Source organism: Zonotrichia leucophrys, chromosome 17 (assembly GCF_028769735.1).
Source record: "Zonotrichia leucophrys gambelii isolate GWCS_2022_RI chromosome 17, RI_Zleu_2.0, whole genome shotgun sequence".
In the NCBI taxonomy this organism is placed as follows: Eukaryota; Metazoa; Chordata; class Aves; order Passeriformes; family Passerellidae; genus Zonotrichia; species Zonotrichia leucophrys.
The window spans coordinates 980,643-1,006,625 of record NC_088186.1 but is presented as its reverse complement, the minus strand read 5'-3'; the positions used below and the strand labels follow the sequence as shown (position 1 = coordinate 1,006,625).

At 55.7% G+C, this 25,983-nt stretch overlaps 1 protein-coding gene across 3 annotated transcripts; it reads left to right on the top strand.

Annotated features, from left to right (window-relative positions):
- The first annotated feature begins 5,308 nt into the window (after window positions 1-5,308).
- On the top strand, window positions 5,309-25,977 carry ADGRD2 (adhesion G protein-coupled receptor D2). Of its 3 annotated transcripts, none has more exons than XM_064727823.1 (26): window positions 5,309-5,676; window positions 7,060-7,132; window positions 7,225-7,285; window positions 7,884-8,114; window positions 8,255-8,908; window positions 9,055-9,153; window positions 9,630-9,715; window positions 10,088-10,369; window positions 10,577-10,688; window positions 11,078-11,212; window positions 11,483-11,594; window positions 11,981-12,086; window positions 12,326-12,381; window positions 13,227-13,353; window positions 13,442-13,545; window positions 14,149-14,251; window positions 14,452-14,605; window positions 15,368-15,501; window positions 16,078-16,193; window positions 17,101-17,221; window positions 19,076-19,117; window positions 19,281-19,334; window positions 19,632-19,773; window positions 20,099-20,157; window positions 22,105-22,135; window positions 24,849-25,977. In XM_064727823.1, exons 2-26 carry the CDS (start codon window positions 7,085-7,087, stop codon window positions 24,854-24,856), a joined length of 3,177 nt encoding a protein of 1,058 aa, XP_064583893.1. In that variant the 5' UTR covers window positions 5,309-5,676; window positions 7,060-7,084; the 3' UTR covers window positions 24,857-25,977. The 3 variants fall into 3 exon arrangements, with proteins under 3 accessions (XP_064583893.1, XP_064583890.1, XP_064583891.1); XM_064727820.1 differs by having other exon boundaries at window positions 7,055-7,132; window positions 24,849-25,976; XM_064727821.1 differs by lacking the exon at window positions 5,309-5,676 and adding an exon at window positions 6,852-6,920 and having other exon boundaries at window positions 7,055-7,132.
- Window positions 25,978-25,983: the final 6 nt, after the last annotated feature.

The window sequence follows — 25,983 nt, the reverse complement described above, 5'->3', positions numbered from 1 at the left end:
GCCAAGTCTTACGGGGTGAGGCTGGCCTCTGCACCACCAGCCCTGCCCAGGACAGGTTTTCCTTAGAGCTGGTCAGAGGCAAAGCAAACTGGCCCTGAGGGAGAGCCCTGGTGGTGCTCCTGGCCCTCACCAGGCTGTGCCTGGTGCCCGTGCCAGCACACTCCTGGCTGCTGTGTGTTCCTGACCCCCAAACAGCAGCTCCTGCAGTGTCCCAAGGTGAACTTGTGTCAGGAGAGGAGCCAGGCAGGGAGAGAAGGGCTGAACTGCAGAATGAATGCACCATGTGTCTCTCCTGCTCCAAACCGCTCTAATTTCAAACATCTCGCCTCAACAACGATCTGTTAAAGAGCTGCAAGCCAAGGATCTGTCAGAAGAATTTCAATACAACTCTGACAGCATCAGAACTAGACAGACTCAAACTTTACCAACCTGTGGTTAAACCAAAGCTAATGGAGCGAGTGTTTGCCCAGGCAGGACAGAAGGTGAGATTACTGGGATCCTCTTCATTGACACTGAAACTCCCTAAAGCAGACTTGTTTGACATGTTTAAATTCCTTAGAGGAAATGGAGTGTTGGTTTGAGTCCAAGAGGATGCCCTCATTGCTCTGAAACTGAAAGAAGAGGTTGGAGCCGGAGCAGACAAGAGGTGAGATGTGAAGGAAGCTGCACAGAGCTCCTGAAGAGCCATTTTCTGAATGGGAGCAGCTCCTGGCAGGGGTGTAGATGTGAGAGCAGACTGTCTCCCTCCATGGGACAGGATGCCAGCAAAAGGCACCTGAGGGGGGATCCCAGTCCAGGTTGGGAATGCTCACCTGGGTTATCTGAGCTCCAAAGCCGTGGAGACCCCGGGCTCAGTGGGACACAGCGTGCTTCCCCTTGCTCAGCATCTGTGCTCCTGTAAAGTGGTGTGGAACTGCTTCTGCCAGTTGTTTGTGGACCCTCCTGCCTGGTGGCTGGCGTGATGAAAGCCAGCAGAGATGGCTTCTCTGTGCCAGGCTCCTGCAGAGGAGGCTGGGCCATCTGCTGACTGGTCTGTTGTGTTTCTGGTGGCTGCAGCTCTGCTGTTGCGCAGCAGCCACGTATGGAAAGCTTTAGCCTTTCATGTGAAAAACGGGAAAGACAGATGCAATCTGGGGCTGATATTGCTCTTGTATGTTTTCTCTCATCTCTCAGGAGCTCTCTTGCTGCTGCCTCTCCTCACTCTGAGCACCAGAGCTCCCCTTTTTGCTCAATAAACAGGCACAGCCACTGTCCCCCAAGTCCAGATCCCTGCTGAGGGTGTTCCTCAGGGCCTCCAGAGGGCAGGAACGTCTCCCCACGATGGCTGTGACCTCAGCCTGTGCCCACTGACACCTCACAGAGATGACTGTTTGCAGAAGTTTTCCTAGCTGTCATTCCAGGTTCAAGCAGATGCACAGTGGGTGTCTGGTTAAACCAGCAAAACCCCTTCATTAGAAAAGTATGGAAAAAAGGTATCAGAAAGATTTAGTGTTTCAAAGAGAATCAGAACCAAATGCCCTGTCTTGCTGGTAGGAGGATGGGAGATTTAGGGGTAGCTAGCTTGAGGAAAAAAGCAACACCAAAAAGATGAGTAACACAGGCAGCTCCTGTTTTTTCTGTTAAGTTTCTGGGCTACACAGATTTGTAAATGATGGCACTAAAAAAGCAGCCCGAGCTCCCTGAAAGGCTCTGGAATATCAGCAGCTGATGTCCCACAGAGCAGGGACACAATTGGGTCTGTTCCTCCAGACAATACACCTGTCACTGGGAACAGAGAGCTGGCAATTAACGGGGAGGCTCTGTGCTGGGCTTTCATCCCACACAATGGCAAGGGCCTGCAAGAGTGAGATTAAGGCTGGCATGTCCACATGAGATTGCTGAAACAAACCTCGCTGAGACTTGCGGGCATTTGAGAAGCAAAAACAAGAAAATAAAACCCTGGTTAAATCTAACTCTACAAACAAGTTAGAAAGCAAAATAGCACTGGAACAGGATCCTTTGCATTAGAAATGTGAGTGTGGGGTTGCAGAGGAAACCTTCTTCTCAGCTGAGATGTCTTGTAGTTGTCAGTGTATCACAGGAGATGAAACCAAGGCAGGTTCTGCACTCAAGGGCTGCAGAGTTCTGGCAGCTCTGCATTGCTCAGCCAGGACCAGGAATGAGCAGCAGCCTCCACAGACAAGAATTTTACCCAACTATTGCAAAGTTCCACACTGGGGACTCCATACCTTGTGCTCTGAATGTTTAAAGGTCTCCCAAGTGACTGACCCTACAAGGGCCCTGAAAGCAAAGCAGCAGCAGTGCCCTGACACAAGTGGTGTGTGACACAGTGTGTGACACAAGTGGTGTGTGACACAAGTGGTGTGTGACACAGTGTGTGACACAAGTAATGTGTGACACAGGTAGTGTGTGACACAAGTGGTGTCAGTGGCTGCTTGTAACCAGCCCTGAGCCAGGAGGGAGCAGCTCTTAGAAAGGAGCTCATTTGCTCAGCAAGTCTCAAACATTTTTTTCTCCTGGTGCAGGTGTTCTTCCAACACACAGGAATCAGGAAAGGCAGAGGAAAATTAGGAAAACCTTTTCCTTGCTATCAGCTCCATGTGCCCAGGGTGTGAGCTGGGACTGAGGAGAGCTGTTCATGTTCTGTGTGAGGAGGTGGCTGCTACAGGCAGGCTCTTGAAGCCTCCATGGGCCACTCTGTCCCCTTGGGGAAGTATTGCTCTGCCTGAGACCTGTGCCCTCTCCCCTCGGCTTCCTGGGCACACATCCATCACCTGCCAGGCTCTGGATGGGAAGCCTGTAGCATCAGGAGGTTTGGGCAACCCTGATGTGACAGACCTGAAAGGAGAAGGGGAGAGGAAACTGAGAGAAATAGACAAATAATGGCATTGCAAAAGATGTGTGTGTCTGGCCATAAAATCACATCAGTGCAGACCTGCAGTGTGCAGGGTGAGGAACTCGTTTGGTACCTGAAGAAAGCTGTGGATGGGAAATGGCAGCTGCCATGCCAGGGCCCGGCTGGGCTCTTGATGGCTGCTCCCAGGCCAGTCAGAGGTGGCTGTGCAGGCACTGACCTGTTTGCTGGGCAGGGGAGTGTGGGGCCAGGGGCTGACCTGTGCCTGTGTCCAGAGGGGCTGGGAGGGCTGGCTCGGCTTTTCCAGGCGCTGCTTGATCCGTGTGAGGGTGGCAGCTTGTGTAAGAGCCTGCTTGGGGTGCCAGAGATGGGATGTCCTGCCCTGAGGGCTCCCTGGCAGCAGGAGCAGGAGCTGTGCCATGGCCTGAGCGCTGCAGTGCAGGGTTAATTGCTCCCTGAGTGCTGATGAATCTCCTTTTGTGGAGAACCCGCAGCAGCAGCTTGTGAAACATTCAGATGTGTGAAAGGGTAAAATAATCGTGATATGGCAGTGGTGTGACACACTCACAGTGCTGGGGAGGGAGCTAACTCTGCACCTCTTCTACTGATGCCTCCTGAGTCAGCCCTTGGGAAACCCTGCCTGGGGTCAGAACTGGTTCTGATGAAAGTTTGGGTGACACTAAACCGAGCGAGGAGGAGTTGGGTTAGAGAGAATGTCAGTTCTGAGCAGCAAACAGCAGGACAAAAAGAGACTGGAGGAGAATAACATGTACATCTGGGCCAGGGGAATGCTGTTTTGAGGGATAACTCTGCAAGACTTGCACATGACTGAGTGATCTCTGACATGCTCTGTGCTTTGTTCCATTTCTCAGTGCATCTTGCTCAGACACATGGCTTCTACTCCATTTGGCAAATATTTGATTTATAAAGATTAACACATTGCTCACCCATGTGCTGGGAAGGCTTTGTGTGAAAGATGTGCCTTGAGGGTGGCAGCTCAGGGTTTACTCACTGCTAAGGAACATTCCCTAAAATGCACCTGAGCTGATTTTTTAAATTGACTGAGTGTAAACAGAAATGCAACCTATCCCAAAGCAAGCTAACCCAGAGTGACAGCATCGTCCAAATGGCACAAAACAACTTGCCCTTTGCTCAGCTGCTTGTTAGAAAGATTTACCAGCATTAAAAGTGCTTTGGGATTTTGCCATCCAACCATCCCAAGGTCGTATGTCTGCTTGCCAAGGTCTTCATGTGCTGGACAGACACCTCTTAACTGCAGGAACTCTGTCATCTCTGGTTTATGTTCAGACGTATGAACGGAGGTGATTCCAGAAGCTGAGCTGCCCTAAGGAGACAGCTGACTGCCTTTGTGGGAATCAGTGCTGGTACAGGGAGGAGCTGCCAGCACTGATGGCAAGGAATCTGCTCCATGGCAGGGAGCAAACAGCTGGCAGTGCCCATGAGGGCACAGAAATCATCTGGGGATCCAGGAGGTCCAAAGGATCCACACTCCCTGGGCTGTGCTCTCTGGGCCCTTTCCAGTGTGATTTTGGGTGAAGCCAATGAGATGCCAACTGTTGGTTCCCACTGGCTGGCTGTGACCTTTCCTTTGAAATGCCAGTGGTGCTTTCTTGCCAGGGTCTCCAGAGCCATCCTTGATGCCAGCCAAAGCATCAAGTCTGATTTGAAAGTCCAGGGTATACTTATGGAAATTAATTTATGTTTAACTCCAGGTAACTGGTGTAGGTGAGGTTGGAAACCTGGGTGGCATTCAGTGATCACAGCAAACTTCCCTTCACCTCCCTGCATGTGCACAGAGGAAGGATTATTTGAATATACAGAGGAGAGTGAGGCTGAGGGCTTGATCCCTTTTCTGATGCTTCCAGGAAACTGTACTTTGTGCTCTTACAAAAGGTGATTCATTCTCTCTAAGGCACAGGCACAAAGACCACACTTTTGCTGTCTGTTGGGAAACTCTAACACTCATTAAACGTAATCCAGCTGTAAATTTGAAATAATTTTGCAGTTTCCCTCTGAAGTTCTTTGGTGTAAAGCTGGGCTCTGCCTCGTGCCCTTTGCTCTCCCCATTCCTAAGGGAATCAGGATCCAGCGTTGGCCAAGCCTCGGTGGCAGCAGAGCCTCCTGCAGGGCTGCCATGCTGCTGGCAGCCCCTTGGTGCTCCGTGCCACGCTGCCAGGGGTGCCAGGCCACTTCCAACTGGCACCCAAGCTCCAGAGCAGCTGCCTCCAGGGTCCATTCTTCTGTGGGAGATTTATTGCCAAGAGCAGGGGCGTTGGGATGGGAAAACTGCCTTCATTCCCAGGCGAAGACCCTGAAGAACAAAAGCCAGTTGCTGGTGAATCCATGGTGTGATTCAAGCATTTCCTGGGGCGGGAGGAGTGGGAGCTGTGTGCCTGTTGCTGTGGCAAAAGTGAGTGGGCATCACCAAAGGAGCAGCTCAGGCTGGTGAGCTGGGCAGTGCCACAGCCATGGGGGTGCCCTGGACCCTCCAGCCTTGGCATTGCCCCCGGGGCAGCTGCGGGCCCTGGCGGGAGGAAACGCAGGGATGCTGAAGCTGCTGGGTGAGGACATCGCACCAGGAGCCCTCTGGACACCTCCAGAGCTGCCCCGCTCCAGCTGCACTCCTGGGCTGCTCGGGCTCTCTCTGCTGCGCGGATCCCGAGTCACTCCCCCACTCCACGATTCCTTTGCCATGACCATGTGCCACATTTTCTGGGGAGGTTTATTGGGCACTTCCATGGAGCAGTGACCGCCGGGGAAGAGGATCCCGGTGCTGCCGGCACAGCGGAGCAGGGAGGGCTGTGAGTGCTCTGCCGGCGATGGGGCGGGCTGGAGGGGGGTCCGGGGGCCGTGTGGGGTGAGGACGGGGGCAGAGGGGTGCGGGTGTGGAGTCACCGTCCCTCTGCCCAGCCGGCCCGGTACGGGGAGAGGCGGCACCTGCCGTGTGCGGGACCAGGCGGGGCTGTGAGGGACGGCGTGCGGGGAGCGGGGAGCAGGGAGATGTGCAGGGAGATGTGCGGAGAGGGTGCGGAGCCGTGGTCCCGCGGAGCGGAGCGGACCGGCCGCGGTTCCCGCTCTCCGCCGCTCCGGACCCCGCAGCTCCGCGCCCCGCCCGCTGTCGCGCTTGTCCCGCCGTGGCCGTGCTGGAGCTCGGCCCTGCTGGGGCTCCCCAGGGCGGCCCCAGACCCGGGGTGCCCTGAGCCACCGGGCTCCCCTCCCAGGGTCACCGGCCTCTCCCCGCTGCCCCGTTTCTCTGCCCAAAGCGGGTCCCAGCTCTCCCCGCACCATCTCCAGGGCCCTCCTTGGAGAAGAGGACCCTGAGGCTGCGGGTGCAGGCTGAGGAGAGGGAGATCGGCCATGCCGTGGTTCCCTCTCACCCATCAGATTTATACTTTTCCCTGGAGGGCCAAGAGCTGCGCTGGGTGTTCCAAAGCCTCTGCTGAACTTTGGAAGACTGTGAGCCCAGAGCCCGGGCTGCAGAGCGGATCTCCCAAGCCCCTTAGCAGCAAAGTGCTTAAATGCGCTTTTACAGCGCCAGGGGAGCAGAGATCACTCACAGTGCCCGGAGCTCGGGGCTTGTTTGCTTTGGCGTTGCCGGTTTCCATCTTGTGTCTTTACGTGCCTCATCTATGATTTTACTGGGCTTTTTACTGTCTGCACTCGGAGTTTCCTGCCCCCGGGGCAGAGGCGGGGAGATGGGGATCGCTGCCGAGCCCTGAGCTCTGGGATGGCTCCGTGTCTGGGCTCACAGAGGCTGCGTTTGCTGCTCTGCAGGGTCCGCTCTGCTGCTCTGCTCCTGCAGGCTTTAAAGGCAACGAGAAAAGCTGCCGGTGATGCAACACCGTTTAATGATGCCATTTATGGTGCCTTTTTTATTTAGTTAATGCGGATGAAGAGGCTCTGCGATCTTGCCTGTTCCTTGATATTGCACATCTCTACCTTTTATGCTTAATTATTTTGTATCCTGCAAACAAATGTTAAACTGAGACCTTAAGGTCTTCAAGAAGATCTGGGAATCCTTTGGATAAGATACTATTCGGGACAGGTATTTCAGAGGGAGTCATTTTCTCCTTTTTGTTTTGAGCCTTTCTGAGGAAAGCAGCATTGTCAGGGAATGCCATTTCTGCAGAGTGCTTCTGTCTCCGTGGTGCATCTCCAGTAATATTTTATTTATTCTAGCAAAGGGTGAAACCTTCCCATCTGGTCAGCATGGTTAGGAGAGACTTGAGTCTTGATTCTTGCTTCTTCAGCTTTCTGGTGAGTATTACAATTTTTTTTTTTTTTTCATTCTGGCTATTTGAGATAATATTAGTGTTTCTCTGCTTGTTACAACACATCCTCTCCACCAGGTCTGTCTGTCCAGGAGCCTCCTTGCCTTTGCAGCCCTTGCCAAGAACCAGACTTCTAAAGGTTAGTGTTTTTATCAGCACTCTTTCTGTGTTTTACAAGCAACATCCAGCACAGAGAAACAAAAGGTGTCTGGTGGTGCAAACAAAGTTAAAGAAACTTTTTCTGTTACTCTGTTTTGTGCCTAAAATGCTGTTTGCAGAGCTGGTATTTGCCAGGCTGTTTGCTCAGCTGCTGCTCTGTGCCCCACTGCATCTGCAAACCAAACAGATTATTTTGTGCCTGAAAATTGCATCTGCAAGTGCAGAAGCTGGGATGAGCTTTTTGGGGATAAAGCAAGTTAAGTTGTTTTTTCATAGCTGCTTTGAACAAGCTTTTCTGAGGGCCATCCCTAGGCATGGCAGAGTGAGATTTTCCCTTGTGCTGAGCTGAGCATGGTCTGTGTGTCCCACAGGGTGTTCCCAGCCCCAGCCCTGGGCAGGGGGGTCACAGCACCCTCAGTTCAGGTCCCGTGATGTCTGGGCTCTGTCACACTGTGCCCAGGGGCTGTGTGGGGACATGGGCTCCTGCCAGCAGCTCCCCCAAGGTGCTCGAGGCAGTGATTTTAACCGTGGGATGGACAGTTTCTGTTACCCCAGGCTGTGTGTGTGTCTCCCTCCAGGTTTTGCTCCTGTCACAATTGAGACCCCAAGACACACGTATGAATATGTGGGCGCTGCTCTGGACTGGTGGCAAGCTGGCAGGTACTGTGAGCAGCACTTTGCCCAGCTGCTCCTGGAGCCCCAGGACAGTGAGCAGGGCTCCCTCAGCACACTGCTGCAGTCCCACCACATCAGAGGCTCTGTGTGGCTGAAGGACAGGGACAGTGTCCTGCACAAAACCAAGAGGAGACGTGAGTATGAGAGGACATGGGCTATTGAGAGATGCTTTCATACTGAAAAATATGACAGGAGAAGTTGTCCCTTGTTTTTTTATTGTCACTTTATTGGCCTATGCTTCTTCCTTTCTGCTGACTGAAATTTCTCCTTCTAGGCGGCCACACTGTCCCAGTCCTGGTGTTCAGAGACAAAACAGACACAAAATACGTGAGGGTGCTCTGTGACTTCCCGGCCCTGGCTGCTGTCACAGCGTGTGCCCACCTGCAGTGGGACACCAGGAGCCAGGACATCGCCACCGTGTTCTCCTACGCCGTGCCTGCTTTCATCAACGAGTTCCAGCTGCGTGGCTTCGTGGATGAGGAGGGCTTTGTTCGGTTTGCTCTCATTGTCCACGGGCACCATTCCCCCTACCTGCCCGTGTTCCGTGCTGATGGGCAGTGGCATCACTTCTGTGTGACCTGGCAGCAGGACAACGGCACCTGGGCCATCTACGCTGATGGGAAGAGGAGGGCAGCAGCCAGTGGTCTGTGCTCCGTGGGACCCTCTGCCCCCCAGGCCATCTCTGGCCAGGGCACCTTCATCATTGGGCAGGACCAGGATTCCCTGGGGGGCACCTTCAGGGCCAAGGAGTCCTTCAGTGGGAACATCACCGACTTGCACATCTGGCACAAGGTCCTCAGCACCGAGCACATTGAGAGAGCTCGCTCCTGCTGGGTGGTAGAGCAGGACCTGCTGTTTGGGTGGAGCTCCAATGCGCTGGAAGTGGAGAGCACTGTCCAGACAGTGGCCATGCAGCTCCTTTGCCCAGGTGAGTCTCAGGATCCTCGTGGCCACTATCCTGGTTCTGAATGCCCAGCCCAGAGCGTTTGCTGTGCCAGGGCTTGCAGGAAAGGCAATGCCTGCTGGGGATGGCGTGTCCCTGGGAGACCCTTCTGTCTGTGTGTGTTTCCACAGGGCCTGTGGAAGAATGCAGAGTTTTGGAAGTTGGCAGCAGCGGACTCAGTTATGCATCTTGTTTGCAGCCTTTGCCTTTCATCTGTCACTACAGCAAGGGTACAGCATCTGTTAGTTATTCATGCATTGCTTCAAGCATGCTCTCCTGGAGGTCCTGCCTGGGCTGCTGGCCAGGGTGGGGAGGCCCCTGCTCTGAAGGGGTCACATGCAAACCCCTCTGGGGCTGGCACTTTGCTCCAGCTGCCTGCACTGTGACAGGGGCTTGGCTGTCCCCAGCTGGGATGGCAGGGGTGGCACAGCCTGCATCGTGCAGGGCTGTCAGTGCCTCCCAATCCAGGCATTCCCAGGCTCGCTGGCCAGGGGAGCATGGGAAAGGCAGAAAGGGAGTGTGGAACTGTCTCTCCAGATGGGATTGTTAAAAATAAAATGCAGCTGTGAAGTCTCCTTGTCCTTGCCCTGCCTGTCCTGCAGACTTAGCCACCATCTGAGGACCCTGGCCCAGGCTTTGAACGTGGCATGTGCTAACCACGCTGTGGCACACCTCAGCAGTGGGTCTGGCTCTGGTTTGTCCCCAGATGCATACTGGCAGCTGAAGAGAGCCCAGCTGGAGTCCAGCCACGCGCTCGCCCGCCGTGTGAACGCCCTGGCAGTGAGGACAGTGGTGAGTCCTGCAGCCCCAGCAGGGCCAGCTGGCACCTGGAGAGGAGGAGCTGCTGGGCTGGGCGTGTTGGCACCTAGAGCTGCTTGAGGTCCCTTTGCCAGCAGTTCTGCCTGGGACCTTTCCTGAGCTGCTGTTGGAGATTGTGACCAACGCAGCTGTAACTTCTGCTGCCATCAAACAAGCAGTGCTGCTTCAGATTGACTCATTGCACTGAGGATGGGAGTCTGGACAAGAGATCCCTTCCCCCAGGATATTCCTGTTGGCCAGACAGGTCCTGGTGCCAGCAGGGGCATGCAGGGATTGCCAAGGCACAGCTGAGGATCAGGGAGAGCCAGGGCTCTGCACTGAACTAAACTGTCTTTTCCATGACAGATTCCTGACAGTGTCTTCTCAATTGGTGTGCAAGACCTGAACATCTCTGTGGCTCTCGATGCTCTGGATGTCTTGGCAGCTGTTCTGAGAGAAGGAGAAGTGCCTGTGCTTGAGCCATCTGACCTCCTTGCAGTCCTTCAATTACTAAAGCAAGTTTCAGATTTGGAAATCCAGGAGGGAGATGAGCTGGAGACGCTGGAGCAGTTGGGCCAGTACTACATGGAAGTCACTGAGTTAATTCTGGAAGAGCAGAACAGTGGGACGTGGTCCCTGATCAGCCAGGTACTGGTGTCCCCAGGGTGGGGCTGAGTGCCTCACCTGCTCCCCCTTGGCCTGCTGCACCTCCACGGGCTCCCGTGCTGCCCTCCAGTCTCAACTTCTCTTTGTTTTTGTGCCAAGGACCAAACGTTTAAGGGAGCTCCTGTGAGCTGTGGGAAGGGGGGCTGACGGTGCAGATGCTGATTTCCATCGCTCTCTCTGCCTTTGCAGGTTGTCAGGGGGCCCATGGCTGTGGTTGAGCTCTGTGACAGAATGGTGTCACTCTTGGTCCCACTGCTGACCACAGAGAGGACAAAGATCACGATCCAGCATGGGAATATTGGTGAGTGGCACTGGAGGGCATCTCACCAAGCCCCAGATCAGCCACCTTGTCTGGTTCCCAGCCCAAATCCACTCCTGGTTCCTCTGCTCCCCTGGCCAGCCCTGCAGCCTGCTCCCATTTCCTCTGTGCAGTGGCACAGTGTGAGGGCACCTCTCAGGCTGTGGATTGCAGGAGCATTGTAAGAACCCTTTGGGCATGGCAGAAGCTGATCCCAGATGCTCTTGGTTTGCACAGAAAGCACCTGCCTGCTGCTGCTGCTGCTGCTGCTGCTGCTGTGGGTCCTGGCTGGCCCTGGCTGGCATTGCAGTGTCCCTGTGGCACTTTGCTGTGGCAGTGGCTCTGGAGGAAGGCTGAGCCCTGGTTCAGCCCCTGATTTGGCCTCTGCACAGGGATGGAGGTGAGGGGGCTGGAGCTGAGCGAGCAGCAGCTGAGTGGTGAGGCCTACGTGGTGCAGACCTCTGAGAAGGGCAGGCACGACCTCATCGAAGTTCCTGCAGAAGAAATGCAAAGGCTGAAATCCAGAGGTTTGTAACCACACCTGAGCCCCCCTGTACCTCTGCATGGCCCTCCTGAGTGCCACAGACTCCTTACCTTGGCCACGTGAGGTCTGGAGAAGCGTGAGGAGGGGACACTCCTGGTGAAAGGGAGATGTGCGGGAGAGGATCTGTGCAGCCCCTCATAGACACAGCTGGGAGCTGAGGGGGTTCTGGACCCCCAGCATCACCCCCAGGGGAGGGCAGGGGTGTCCAGCGCTGCCCTGTGCCCTGTCCTTGTCCCTGTCCCTGTCCCTGCAGGTCTGCACAGAGTCACAATGAAGAACATGTGGTTTGGCTACGGCTCCCTGCAGCGCTGCCTGTCCAGCAGTGCAGTGTCCCAGGCCGCGGCTGCCCCTGATGGGGCACAGAAGTGAGTGAAACTGAGCCCCCCCACACCACAGCTGCCCTCAGCACCAGGGAAAAGCTCATTTTCCAATCTGCATTGGGCTGGTGCCTGGGTTTTGGGGTCAGCTTCATCCCGATCCATCTCAGCGGTGTCCCCGGGATGGATGGATGGTGGCTCTGGGCTGGCTGCGCTCCCGGAGCTCCGGACGCTAGGTGGGGATGGCCGCCCGCGCATCCCCGCTCCGCCGGGGCCCTGGGGATGCTCCGGTGCCCACGGCAGTGCCGGGCAGCGCTGGGGCTGTGCCCGGTACCCCCGGGCCCGCTGTGCCCCGTGCCCGGCCCTCGGCAGCACCCGGACCCCGGAGATGCCGTTCGTGCTTCGTGCGCTGAGAGCAGCTCCTTCCCCGGCAGGTTCCTGGGCACCTCGGTGGGCACAGCGGTGATCTCAGCCACCCTGCTCAGCGACCAGCAGGAGATCAGCGCGGCCGTGCGCTACCGCCTGCAGCACCGTGCCCAGGTACCCCGGGCTGTGCCGGAGTCAGCGGCACGGCTCAACCCACCTGGCTGTCCCGGCACGGCCCGGCCCCGCCCGGCTGTCCCGGCACGGCTCAGCCCCCGAGCTTTGGGACGGGGCTGTCCCTGCCCCGGCTCTGTGTTTGTGCTGCTCTGACAGACCCTTCCCAGCCAGGGCAGTGACTGCGCCCCTGTCCTGCAGTGAGTGCTGGGCGACCCCTCCTCTCCCCTCTCTGCCTGCAGGACCTGCCCAATACCCTGGTGGGACCCGTCTGTGCCTTCTGGAACTTCAGCCTCAGGTGCCTTGTCTCAGTTCAGGTCCCCAGATTTATGAGCTTTTTATTTCCACTGGAAAACCAAACATCTCAATATAAATATAATGGTAAGAGTAGAGATCTGGAATTTTTTGCCTCCTTTGCATGCTGACATACCTTGTCTGCTGGAGCAGAATGCTTTCCTGGGAAGATTTCCTTTGGAGAAGTCACTCACAAGCAAGTGACCTTTAATGAGGTATATACAGCTCAAATGGAAAGCCCTGGTTAATGATGGTTGTGCCTGTGACAAAGAGGAGTTAGCCCAGGATACACACCCCAAAGACATGCTGGACTCCCAGCCTCATAAACCCTGCCTGGCACTGGGATGTGCTTTTGCTGGATGTCACTGTGGTGAGAACACTGTGGCTGTGATATGTTATAGATTGGTAATTAAATCATTCAAGTGAAAAACACTTGGGCTGAGGCAGGCCTGTCCAGGGGTGCCATGCTGGGTGTGTGGCAGGCTCAGCTGGGGGCAGAGCTGGGCACAGCCAGCCCAGGGCTGCTCTCAGTGCAGGGGCTGTTCAGGGAGCCCTGCCCAGAGCCGTGCTATAGCTGGGCTCTCTTCGAAGCTGCATGGCTGAGCTCCACTCTTTAATGCACACATTGACACCAGATCTGTTCTCATTGTGTGCCTGCTGGGTGAGGCAAAGCTGCTGAGACAAAGGGGGAACCAAAGGGAAGTCCAGGTGAAGACCTGTTTCCGATATCCTCATCTTCCTCCTTTAAACTCTGCTTTTTCTGGGACAATGCAATTCCCATCGTGCCCTGGTTTCTGTGGAAGTGAAGGGTCATTTCCCTGTCTTTTCTCTGGTTTTGCTGCACGTTAGCCCAGATGCTGGTGGGATGTGGTCCACAGCTGGCTGCTCTGTGGCCAAGTCTCTCCCAGACTCCACTGCCTGTTTTTGCAACCACACCACCAATTTTGCCATCCTGCTGCAGGTGTACGAGATGGAGGTACGTGAGGAGCCTCTGGGTGGGCACCAGGCTGGTGGGGTTCACTCAGGAGGGATTTGAGTCTTCTGTTGTTTCATGTCTGGAGCAGAGGACCACCAAGGAGGAGTTCACCCTGCAGACTTTGACTTTCATTGGATGTGGAGTTTCCTTCTGTGCCTTGGTGGTCACCTTCATTTTGTTCCTGGCAGTTGGGTAAGAAAAGCCTGGGCGCTTGCAGCCTCCTCTGTGTTTTCCACTTGATATTTTCCTCCTGAGCCTTTCTCAGAGTGTCCTTTGCCAGGGTGGGTGGGGCAGGTGTGTGGGAAGAGCAGGGAGCTGCTCCGTGGCACAGGGGAGCGCTTGTTGCTGGCTGGAGAGGGGCTCAGCCCTGGCTGTTTCTGTGGAGATGCTCACTGATCTGTGCACACACACCTGCATGTCTGTGGCAAGGTTTCCATCAATTGCTAACGATGTTTGCTATAAAAGCTGCTCTGCTAGAATTAAGTTTTATAAAATAAATGGAGCAAGGACTGTTTCTTTGATTGCCAACTCTTCTGTGTCACTTGGCAAGCACAGAGCTCTGCCTTGTGATCCCTCCACCTCTCCCTCCCTGCCTGGAGCTGGCCAAGGGCTCAGCAGCTGTGCCCAAGAGTGTCCAAAGCACCAGGGGCTTGCCCAGCAGGGCTGTCCTCTGCCCCTCTCAGTGTCGTTTTGCAGGGAGTGGCAGAGTGGCCCAGGCAGGCCTGCCCAGCCCGAGGGGACAGGGAGGGCCCTTTAGTGTGGCTGCAGCTCAGGGCTCCCTCTCTCCCTCCCCAGCGTCCCCAAGAGTGAACGAACGACGGTGCACAAGAACCTGATCCTGGCCCTGGCTGCAGGGGAAGCTCTGCTCATGGTCAGCGAGCTGGCCAAGCCCAGCCAGGTGAGCTCAGCAGCAATGGCCCCCTCAGCCCACGTGGCCAGGCTCCAGCGCCTCTGTCAGAGCAACAGAACAGACGTATTTACTAATTCCCTTAAATTAATTAAAGCCTAATTACCTTACCCCTCTATTAATTACCTGTAACTTGTCTCTGTTGGAGATGCTCATATACACGTTGTGCAGCCTGGTTTCTGCCCCTCCAGGTGCTGTGTTTCATGGTCACTGCCTTCCTGCACCTCTTCTTCATGGCAGCCTTCTCATGGATGCTGGTGGAGGGGCTTCTCCTCTGGAGCAAAGTGGTGGCAGTCAACATGAGTGAAGGCAGGAGAATGAGGTTCTACTACGTGACAGGCTGGGGTATCTGCACACTCCTCTGCCTTGGATCCTCAGGAAAATATTCTTTTTCTTTTCTAGTGAAAGTTTTGATAGGAGAGATGCACAAATATTTGATTTAATTTAATATGAGAACTGAGTGCCAGTGCCCTGCAGAGGCTCTCTGGAATTATTTGTCAAATTGCTAGTCTTAAAATATAAGTTGAGCAGCATTTCTGTTATACTTCTAAACCCAGAAGTTCATTAAAAAAAATGGAGGAGGAGATTTATTGTAACTTTTCGTTTTTAGAGAGCATCACTCTTGTCTGATAGTAATTAAATATAAATGTGTTCCTCACTAAGCACCTTTTATTCTGAGGGAGCTCTTTAGGGACATAGAATTATTTGAATAAGCTGAGATTTGTGTCGCAGAGGAGCCTCTTTAGGGATGTGCTGCTCAAGGAGCACACACCTCTCTGGGCAACCACTTCAAGTATTTTGGATTGGTTTATGTCTTTGATTGTCCATTTTGTTAAAAAAGCAATCTGAGGAATAAATTGCTTTGGTCAGGACTCAGGACTCGGGATGCTTTATACCTCAGAGAAAGATGCTGACAGCTTGTAAATCTGGCTGTGTTGAGCCAGGACAGATTTCAGCTGCAGAGGATTGATGTTGCTCGTGGGGTTTTGGAGGCTCACGCTGAAGTCTGTCTGGTCAGGGGGGTTTTGAAGCAATTGTCTGGCGCACAGTGCCCTGCCTGGGGCATCTCTGCTTTTGCCAGGGTTTCACCTGTGGGTTTTTCTGCAGGGCTTCCAGTCCTCATCGTGGGGGTGACCCTTGCCAGCTCCTTTGACAAGTATGTGGCAGCCAACCACTGCTGGCTGAACGTGCAGACCAACGTCATCTGGGCCTTCGTGGGGCCTGTGCTCCTCATCCTGGCTGTGAGTGCCAAACCCTGCTGGGAACAGGGACACCCTTGGGGCTGCTCCCGAAAAGCAGTGCAGGGTCAGGGGTGCAGCTCACTGTGCCTGCTGCTTTTAGAGGAAAAATGTTGTTTTGCTTTAAATGGACTTCTGCAACTCAAGTAAATCTCTTTAATCAAAAAAGCTTTTTGATAGGAAGAAGTGCTTTAAGAAAATTTTGCTGACCAGGTCTTGGTTGGCAGTTCAGTCAGGAATGTGCTGTGTGACATTGCCTTAGCTAAGGGGCTGATTTTAATACAGGAATATTTACATCTTTGAAATATCGTTATACATAACACAGCAGCATAAAAAAGCACAATGTTTATGGGGTCCAGAACAGACCTTTACCAGGGAAGAGGTTCTGTAGGAGCAGTTTTGGGATGTTTCCTAGATTTCACACCTGTGCAGATAGCTCTGTGAAGCCTTTTGGTCTCACTGCTTTCCTGGCAGTGACATTTGTCGCCAAGCTGTGACCCCAGTTTCCAGCAGAGGAGGCTCCCCCCGAGGAGCTGAGGCTGCAGGACGAGCCCAGCTCTGTCCCTCTGTCCCTGGCAGGTGAACAGCCTGGTGCTGCTCCGCGTGGTGACCGTGACGGTGGCCAGCGCGCGCAGGAGATCCAGGATGCTGACCCCCAACAGCAGCCTGGAGAGCCAGATTGGAACACAGCTCTGGTGAGCAGGGACGGGCCTGGCCTCCCAGCTGGGCTGCCACGGGTGGGAAACCTGTGAGGCAGGGTTAGACATGAGGAGGAAATCCTTTCCAGTGAAGCTGCTGAGGCGCTGGCACAGGTTGGCCAGAGAAGCTCGGACAAGCGAAGACAGCGCGGTGTGAGAGTCAGAGCAGCAGGGCAGAGGGGATTCTCTCCCCAGGGCAGCTGCGTCCCACACAAAGACAGTCTCTAACCCCAGATGAGAAGCCCAGCCAGCACCCTCAGCTTAGGGAACCAGTGCTGGTCTCCATCTGCACTCACACTCCTCAATCTCCTTTGGGACAGGAGACCCTTGGCAGTGCCTGCAGAAATCCAAGCTTGGGACTTGGCGGGTTGAAAGTAAAGCTGGTGGGGGTTACACACACAGGGGGAGAGGCAGTGGGGACTTCTGTAATCAGTCAATACTGAGAGACCTCTAAAAAACTGCTGCCTGAGTCATTGCTTTATCATGCTCTCTGAATTTTTATTGTTGTTAGCTGGCGCCGGATACCCCTGCTAGACACGCATTGTTCCCCTGTAGCATAAATAAATTTTCCCAAATTTACAGAAGCACAAAGATAGGGCATTGCTGGAGGGCAGGGTGACATCCATGTGCAAATAAAACAAATAGAGAAACCCTCCTTGCAGCAGAAATTGGGGGGAAATAGCTGTTTTCTCATGGCTGATGACGTCAAAGAGCTCCCTTCTCGCTAACTTGCAGTGATAAATGAAGAGCAGGGCTGGCACACTGGGGTCTGGGAGGGGAAATATTTGGTTTTTCCTGTCTTAACTTATTTTGTTTGCAGAGGAATTTGTTCCACAGTTCCTGTCTTGGTAGGGTTTCATCCCTGAAGCGTGCCCGGGTAACCCTGAGCTCTCCCTCCCGCCAGGGCCACGGCCAAGCCCGTGCTGGTGCTGCTGCCCGTGCTGGGGCTCACCTGGCTCTGCGGGCTCCTGGTGCACCTCAGCATCGTCTGGGCCTACGTGTTCATCGTGCTGAACTCCCTGCAGGTGAGTCCTGCATCCCCTGGGTGCCATGGGCACGGCCAGGCTGGCACCTGCAGGGCACTCTGCCTGCCCTTGCAGCCCTGAGGCCAGCCCAGCTTTCCCCAGGCACTGGGCCATTTGTCTGGGGAAACTCATTTCATCCTTCCAAGATACAAAACACATCTCTGGAGACCTTGCATGGCGCTCAGCACCAGTCTCTGGCAGTGTCCTGCTGCTGCCACAGGTTTCCAGTTCAGACCTTGTTTTTTGTGCTAGTTTTTCTCATATCAGTGTGGTTGCAAATTGGCAGTTACAAACTCATTAGAGTTTTTATTTGCTGGTGTAATGGGTAATTAACATGGTACCGGGGCAGCCAGATGGGGCAGGCATCCCTCCTGCTGTTTGCTCCTGGGAATGAGCCTCTGCTGCAGGACAGGGCTGGCCCTGGGGATGTCTGAACTCAGGGACACACGGTGACAAAACCCCCTGGAACATGTGCTGACACCTGCGATCCACAGCACCAACAGAGGCCTGCCAGCCTTGAGAGAAGGCAGCTGTAGATGGAGCTAGAGAAGCACTGAACGCCCCTGCACACCCCTGAACATCCCTGCACACCCCTGCACATCCCAGCACATCCCTGCACACCCCTGCCCACCCCTGAACCCCATGGTGGCCGTGTCACCCTGTGCACATGTCCCTTCATTACCAAGTTCAGGACAATCTGCAGATTGCCCCAGAGGAGAAATAAATGCTGCTGAGAAGCTGCAGAGTTGAGAGAAAGCCATCCTGTTCCAGCCCCTTTGCTTACTTCCTATGGACCACTTGGAATTTCCTTTGAGGCCGCAGTGTCCCTTCACGTGTGGGTCCTGCACAGTTGTTCTGTGGCTGGGGTTGGTTTTGGTTTGACTCTTTTCTGTTTGCCTGCAGCAGCCCAAGCCTGTCCTCAGGGCTGCCCTGTGTGCTGGCACTAAACATGACAGCTCCTTCTGCAGACAGGGCAGGGCAGGAACACAGACAGGGGCTGAGCAGCAGGAGGGAGCCCCTGGTGCTGTGGGGCAGAGCAGGGCAGGAATAGGGGCAGGAGTAGGGGCAGGGCAGGGGCAGAAGGGACAGGAGCAGGGACAGGGACAGCGGCAGGGGCAGAAGGGGCAGGACAGGCTGGAAGGGGAAGGGGCAGGAGGGGCTCCCCCAGAGCTGCCTCTCTGCTCCCACCCTCTGCTGCAGCTGGGCCTCCTCTCCTTCCCCCTCTCCTTCCCCCTCTCCTTCCTCCTCTCCTCCCCACGCTGATCCAGAATGATTCCTTCAAGGAAGACCTGCCTGGGAAGGCTGGCCAGAATCTGCTCTGGGGGAGTGAGCAGCGTTGCTGGCTGAAGGACAGGTCAGGGCACGGTGCCAGGGGCCTGCCACGGCCTGCCAAGAGCGCGCAGATGAGAGCAGGGCTCGCTGGAGGCAAGATGGATTGCATCTCCTGCTGCCGCTGATTTATCTAGCTGCGATAACAAAACACCCACAGATATAACATAAATCTGGTGGGCCAGATAGGGCTGCCTTAAGGCCAGCATCGTGGGGCTGGAGCTGTAATTAGCCCCAGGCTGTGGCCCCCAGGCAAGGCTCACTCTGGGCACATCCCTCACACAGCTGTGCCCGAGGTGCCCGAGGTGGCACTGCTCCCTGCTCCCCTCCTGGTGCGTGAGAGCAGCAAGAGCAGCAGCTCTGTGCACAGCCTGGTCTCAGGTGTGGGAGGTTCTCCCTGTCCCTGCTGGGCTGTGCCCACCCTGTGTGCCAGCCTCACCCACCCCAGGGTGCCCCTTTGCTCCGTGCAGAGGAGCACAAACCAGCCGTGCATCTCTGACCCCTCCTCTGCTCCCTCCCTTCCAGGGCCTGTACATATTCCTGGTCTATGCTGTCTGTAACAGCGAGGTAAGAGATGGGTTCAGTCCCTGGCACAGCAGCTGTGTTGGCACTGGGGGAGCTGGGTTCTGTGCTGCTCCTGCCCTGGCTGCTCTTTCTCCATGGCTTGCTGGAGCACCTCCAGCTGTGCTGGAGGCGCTGTGGCCTCTCTCATGTCCTTGCTCTGCTGCAGGTGAGGAATGCCATCCAGAGGATGAAGGACAAGAAGAAAGCCCTCTCATTCACAGTAAGCTGGGAGGAATCCCTGCTGCCCCTTCATCCACCAGAGGAGGGTCCCAGCTGTGCTGTGGGTCTGCTTTGGGGAGAGGATGATGGAAAGAAATATTATTTTTTTTTAATTTGTGTCTGTGTTCTTTGTGGTCTTGTTGGACACCACAGACCCAAAGATAGCCTGCAGCCTGCTCTGCCAGGGTGGGATGGGAGCTAAAGCAGGGATGATGAAATCCTTCTCTGAAGTCGGATCTGGGTGTAGCCAAGGCTCATTGCAATTTCCCTGTCCTGAATCTCCTGCCTGTCGTTCCAGAACTGCTCCCATCCCATCAATTACTTATCCAGCCCGAGGAACACGAGCTCCTGGGACACAGGGAGGCTGAGTCCTGCCCCTGAGGCTGCCCTGCCCAGCCCAGTGCAGAGGGAGCCTCCAGTGAAGAGCATCACCAGCAGAGGTGAGAGGGTTGTTGTTGTTGTTGGCCCAGGCTGGGTGCTCTCATCAGCATCATGGCAGCATTGCATCCTCCTGAGGCAAAAATACATCTTAGTGTCTCAAAATTAATTTTCTGGAGGAGAGACAAAGGTGACCATTGAAAATAGGGATTTTGGCTTTGGGGCAAAAAGGTTTTGCATTCTCCAACCAGTTTGTGGGTGCAGCGATGCAGGAAACCTGTTTGGTCCCTTAGCTGCAGTGGGGGACACAAAGCACCAGGTTCTTGGGAAAGCATGAACATTTCTGTTCTCTGGTCTGTGAACTCACTGTGCTGCTTCACCCTTTAGGAAACTTTGGAGCCAGAATTCCCATGGGCATCTCATCCATCATGTCCCCCGAGAGGCCGGTATGTAACAGCTGCTGCTCCTCACCTGCACCCCTGGCAGGGCTCTGCAGGTCTGTGGGGACACCCCTGAGCTGGCAGGGGCACAGCAGGGACAGGAGGGGTCCCAGAACCCTTGTGTGCCAAATCCAGTCAAATTCCAAGGCAAAGGCTGGCCCTGAGCCCATGGGGAGCCAGGAGGGGGCTCAGAGCAGGGCCCTGCAGGAACAGGAGGTGATGCTGAATTCGGGCCATAAATCCCATGGCTGGGGTGGGTATGGATCAAGCAGGAGGCTTTCCCAAGGACAGCAGATTGAGTCAGGCAGGTGCCAGGGGCTGTGCTGCCTGCATGGGGACGGAGAGCTCAGCAAGGCAAGGCCTAAAGCAGGGAACAATTCAAATTTGACTACTCTGCTCCCACTTCCATCTCCTGCTTTTGAAATGATCATCAGTCCTTGTGTACTTGACATACAAGTGCTGTAATTCCCTCAGAATAAAATCCAGCACTACTTTCATGAGTCCCTCACTGAAGGATCTCTCTTTCCCTCTCTAATATTTATCCTTTGAAAACCTATGTCACATAGACAGCTCTTATTTATCCAATAGATAATACTCCTACAGCTGGCATATCGTTCTGGAGGCACTCGGTAAAATCCATATTTCCATCTCTGGTGATTTATGTTGTGGTTAATGCTGCAGCACTGGCCCCTGTACAGCACCAGGGCTCTCTCAGTGATGCTTTCCCCAGGCCCAGGTGCTGGGTGGGCAGGGTCAGGGTGAGCCCTGGCACAGGTACAGGACGTGGGCCCAGGATGAGCCCAAGGACCCCGGATCCAGCAGGAGCAGCAGATCCCCTGAATGCCAAGGCCGTGGCATTTCCCAGCAGCACAGACACAAAGTGCTTCCCTCCCTGAGGGTCACCGAGGGCTTTGCTGTGCATAAACATTGCATTTTAATGTGCTGCTTCCCTTCTTGGCCAAGGCAGGTGCTGCAGGGCTGGGGCTGCTCCCGGCGCTGCTGCAGCTCCTGGGGCAGAGCTGGCAGGGCCCGAGAGCCCTGGGCAGGGCAGGGCTGGGCACAGGGCTGGGCACAGGGCTGGGCAGGGCAGGGATGGGCGCAGGACAGCTTTGGGCATGGCATTGCTGGGCACACAAAATACTGGGCATGGGACAGTGCTGGGCACACAGAGGGCTGGGCATGGCACAGTTTTGGGCATGGCACAATGCTGAGCACACAAAGTGCTGGGCATGGCAGTGCTGGGCACGCCGGTGCCCTCCCCATGTGCCCTGTGCTGTGCTGTGCAGGGGCTGCTGTCAGTGCCCTCAGTTATGTAAGCCAGGCTGTTTCCCTGCTCCCTGGCTGAGTCACCGTGAGCAGCACACTCAGAATGTCACTGGCAGCTGCACAATAGTTTGGATGAAGAGAAGATGCTACTTAAAGGCGTTTGAAAACACTTAAAATGACAAAACACTGAGCAAATGGAGATGCAAACACAGACAAGATGTTCTTCGTGTTTCAGCTTTTTTAAATGTTGTTTGGTGGTCTTTGTTGTTGTTGTTGGACTGGGAGTAGGAATTTCACATCTCCCAGAGCACTACCATCCTTTGAGCACAGAGTTCAGACTGTGTGGGCTCTCCCTGCTGCAGCACAGGGGTGCCCTCATCCTTTCCGGGCCTTTCCTGTGCTCTCCAGCATGGCATCCAGCCTGGTGGGTGCCCTCGGGGCTGGAGGGGGGCCCAGAGTGGGTGTGAGGAGCAGGGAGTCAGCTCCCAGCCCTGAGAGGGGCAGCTGGGTCGGGGACCCTCTGCTGGTCCCGTCCCTGGGGCTGGGATGGGGGCTCTGGTTCCTGGGCAGGGACAGGGGGTGGGTGGGCTCTGGGCAGCCCTGCCTGGCCCCAGGGCTGTGCTGGGGGCACCCAGCAGCAGAGCCACCAGAGCCATGCCCTGTGCTAACACCTCCTCCCTCTTCCAGGCCGTGGAGCTGACAGCGTTCAAGTGCTCAGGTAAATTTGCCTCCATCGTGCTCTGCAGTTTTTGCTGTTGGTGCTGGTTCCTGGGGCTGTGTGCTGGAGGGCAGCTGCTCTCTGCCCAGCCTCCAGGACAGGATTGTTTTACTCCCAAACTGCCCTGCTGGGTTCCTGGCCAGGCTGTGGGCGTTCTGTGTCCCCTGAGCAGAGGAGGGACAGGCTGTGCAGCCCCAGCTGGGATCAGGGCACTGCCTCTCCTGTGGCTCAGCCAAAGCTCCCATCCCAGGGCACCTGCCTGGTTCCTGCCCGTGTCTCTGCACCTTTCTTGCTGCCCATCCTGGGGGGCACAGGCAGGGCCGGGGGCAGAGGGGGCTGAGGCTCCTGTGCTGAGCTCTGCCTGCCCCCAGCCCCACTGCTCTGGGGCAGGGCCTGGGGGGCAGCAGCTCCTTCTGCCTGGGCTGGTTTAAACCAGCAGCCATGGCAGAAAGCACTGGAGGGTGCTGGGAGTGCCACGAACCCAGAGAAGGGAGGCTGGGGAAGGTGGCTATTCAGACAGGGCTGGATTTAGGAGCTTAAAAGCAGCCACTGAGCTCCTTCTGTTTCGGGTTGTAGAAAGGCCAATGTCACCGTGGAGGTGGGTAGAATTAAAACCAGAAATCCCCCTAAGCCCCAGCCCTCTGCTGGGTGGCAGCTCCCTGATGCCTCCTCAGCTCCCCAGCCTGGCTTTGGGCAAGTCCCCAGCTCCTCACAGTACAAATGCAGCATATTTCACTTTATTTTCTTTAGCAGCCACTGCTGGGTACTCCCAGTGCAGCTCCTGGGAGGGACCCTCAGGTGGACAGTGCAGTGAGGACACACCAGGGGTGCAGTGACCATGTTCCTTCTGCATTGTGACATTTCCTTTTGTCAAGGCAAGCAGTGCCTTAGCAGGTCTCTGATTTTGCTGCACATGAAGTGTCTAAGCAGGGCAGCCTCAGGCTGTTTTTGAGATGATGCCACCCAGCAGCAGGGCAGCTTTCCACCCCACACTGACACATGGGAAAGGCAGGAATGGTGGCACCCAGGAGTAGCTGTGCAGCTATTGGGATATTACCTTGTGCAGCAGCATTTCGGGCTGTGGGGTCTCAGAGGCAGCAAGACCTGCACCCACCACGGGCATTTGTGCTCTGTCCACCCACCCTCACCTTCTGCTGTGGATCTCATAGCCCACGTGTGCCATTAAACTCCAGCTGTGCGAAGAGTGGGTTGTTTAGTTTGGTTTTGTTTCCTCAGGTGAGCCCTCAGTGTGTTTTTAGAAGCCCAGGTCTGCACAGAGGGCGATGGAACACCAGGCTGGGCCAGGCTGTGCCTTCCCATTCTGCTCACAGAGCAAAGCCCTGCGGAGCCCTCGGGTGCAGGATGGGGACAGATCATCCCAGCACAGACAGTCCCCCTCCTGTTTGCTCTCTCCCAAACAGTTTAATGAAAAGGGATGTCTTTAGCCCCAGATACCTTTATTTGAAAGCTGCCAGGGAGCTGATGGAATGGTGCTGCTCCAGCAGGAGCTGTGGCAGAGACAGGAAAGCTGTTTGTTCCCTGTTCCACCTGTGTGTCCCAGGAAAGCCGTGCTGGGTCTGGGGTGGGAGCAGCCCCTCTCTGCCCCAGGGCCTCAGTGAGAACTCTGGGTGTTGCAGGGCTCCAAGTGGAGGGACAGACAGTGGGTCCATGGGCAGGTGGGATGGGTGAGGATAAGGGTGGATAAAATCCAGGTGTGTGCCAGGCCAGAGCCAGGGAAATGGGGAATTTTGCAGCGTGGCTGTGGCAAGAGCCAGGCAGGGCCTCCCCCCACAGGGGCTCAGTCCATGGAGCAGCTCTGCAGTAATGAGCTGCAGGCAGCTGTAGGGAGCTGCTCTGTGCAGCCAGCCCTGCCTGCCTTCATTACTCACATTTTGTGAGCAGGGCATGGCTGGGGCGTTCACATATTTGCACAAACAATAAGTCCCCTCTTCCTTGTCTTGACAAACAAGGGCTCCAAGAGGCCTCCACATCCTCCATCTCCTCAAGTGATGGCTGCTTTGTTTCCCCACGATAATTTCATTATTCTGTTTGAATACATTTATATGTTGCTAAGCCACACATAGCAACATGGATCCTGTGTGCGCAGCCCAGCCTTCCACTGATCGATACCGAGTAATTCTGCAACTCTCACCATATTGTGTTCCATGAGCTGGGACTGAAATAATGAGGAATCTGTGAGTCTTTGGGATTCAAAGCCAGAAAAGCCCCTGAGTGTCACGGGGAGAAATGCAGAGCCCGTCCATGCCAGCCCTGCTGGGTGACCATGGTGGGATCAGCCCTGGTGCCAGGGCCCTTTCTGGGCACTCCCTCGTGTGCCCTGGGGAGGAGATGCAGCCCCTGGGGCACTGGGGCTCCTGCCATGGCAGAGTTGGTCTTGTCCCTAAATGCCATTTAAAGATCATTGTCCCGTGCTCCCAGCACTGGGTGCTGTGCTCAGGCTGAAGGGGAGAAGGGTTTCCCTACAGCCATGGCCTGTGCATGGAGGCTGCGCTGGCTCCCTGTCACAAGGACCCCCAAAGGGACAGGGGGTCTCTGGGGTGGCAGGCAGGGTTGGCTGTGCCCGCCCATGCCAGCTGCACCCACAGCTCTGCCCTATGTCAGGTTTGGGCTGTGGGGTCCCTCCAGTTCTCCCCCAGGCCTGGGAGGGACCCCTGCCCTCAGCAGAGCTGAGACCTTCTCTCTTTTGCTTTAGGTTTCTGAGAAGTTTCTGGTGACGGGCCTGCAGTGCAGAGGGTCCTCCAGCAGGAAGGATGGCAGGCTGGAGGAGCTGGCTTCCCTTGGAGAGCTTCCAGCCCGGGCAGAGCTGCCACCCTGCGCTCCTTCCCAGCCCCACGTGCCAAACCAGGGCAGTGTGGGGTCCCATGGGGCTTGGTCTGCTGCTGACGACTGCCCTGCTCCTCCCCAGGGTGGGTATTTGTGTTCTGGGCTCCCCACGGCTCCTGCAGCCCCTGCCAGGGCAGCCAGGGCTGGCCTGGGCAGCGCTGCCACCGCTGTCCCCATCTCTGCTGGCACCACTGGCCCTGCAGGGTTGTGGCTCTGTCACTGCTGTCCCTGTCCCTGTCCCTGCTGGCACCACTGGCTCTGCAGGGTTGTGACTCTCATTATTGCTGTTGGGGGAGCTGGAGCAGTGGGATGGGGAGAGCCCAGCTTTGCCCAGGGCAGCCGTGCCCAGGCAGTGCCCACGCTCCCGTGGTGATGGGGACGGGAGCACCCTGAGCTGGGACAGGCTGGGTATGAAGCACACGCTCTAGGGAAGCCAGCAGCTGGCTCCAAGCCCTTTCTGAACCAGCTGACATCAACAGCATCTTCTGCTGCTTAGGACAGAAATCCTCTCCCTGCTCCTGCTTGGGTTCCTGCCCAGCTGGCCTGGCCCCTCTCCAGCTGGGCACTGCTTCCCTCTCCTCCTATTACCTCTGTAGTGTTTAGAACACAGAAAATGTGGTGGGTTTTGCTGATTATGACAACAGTAAATGCTGATTTTAAAGACAACCTCCTCTCCTTGTTGCACTGTGTCCAAGGGAAGGGGCTGAGCCCAGAGATGGGGTTTGGCCATGGTGCAAGGACCAGGGCACTGCCCACTAATTGCCCACAAGTGTTGCTGTTCCTGCACTCACTTGCCAAACACTTTAAGAGTCACTGTGGCAATTCCCAGGAGCACTTTGAACCAGTCTGGGGTCCCCAGTGCCCAGAAGCAAAGGCAGCAGCAGCCCCTGCACCAGCCACGCTGTCCCAGTCCCACAAAGGCAGGTGACCCCCAGGAGTGCCCCCACAAACGCCCAGCCCTCCTCATGCCAAGCACCAACCACAAGGGTCAGAAAGACAGCCAA

Bases quoted from the DNA above. Each gene is read 5' to 3' on its own strand.
- ADGRD2 (XM_064727823.1), top strand. From the start codon at position 7,085: ATGGTTAGGAGAGACTTGAGTCTTGATTCTTGCTTCTTCAGCTTTCTG. The intron at 12,382-13,226 runs GTGCCTTGTCTC...GCTGCACGTTAG, and splicing joins TTCTGGAACTTCAGCCTCAG to CCCAGATGCTGGTGGGATGT. The intron at 20,158-22,104 runs GTATGTAACAGC...TCCCTCTTCCAG, and splicing joins TCATGTCCCCCGAGAGGCCG to GCCGTGGAGCTGACAGCGTT.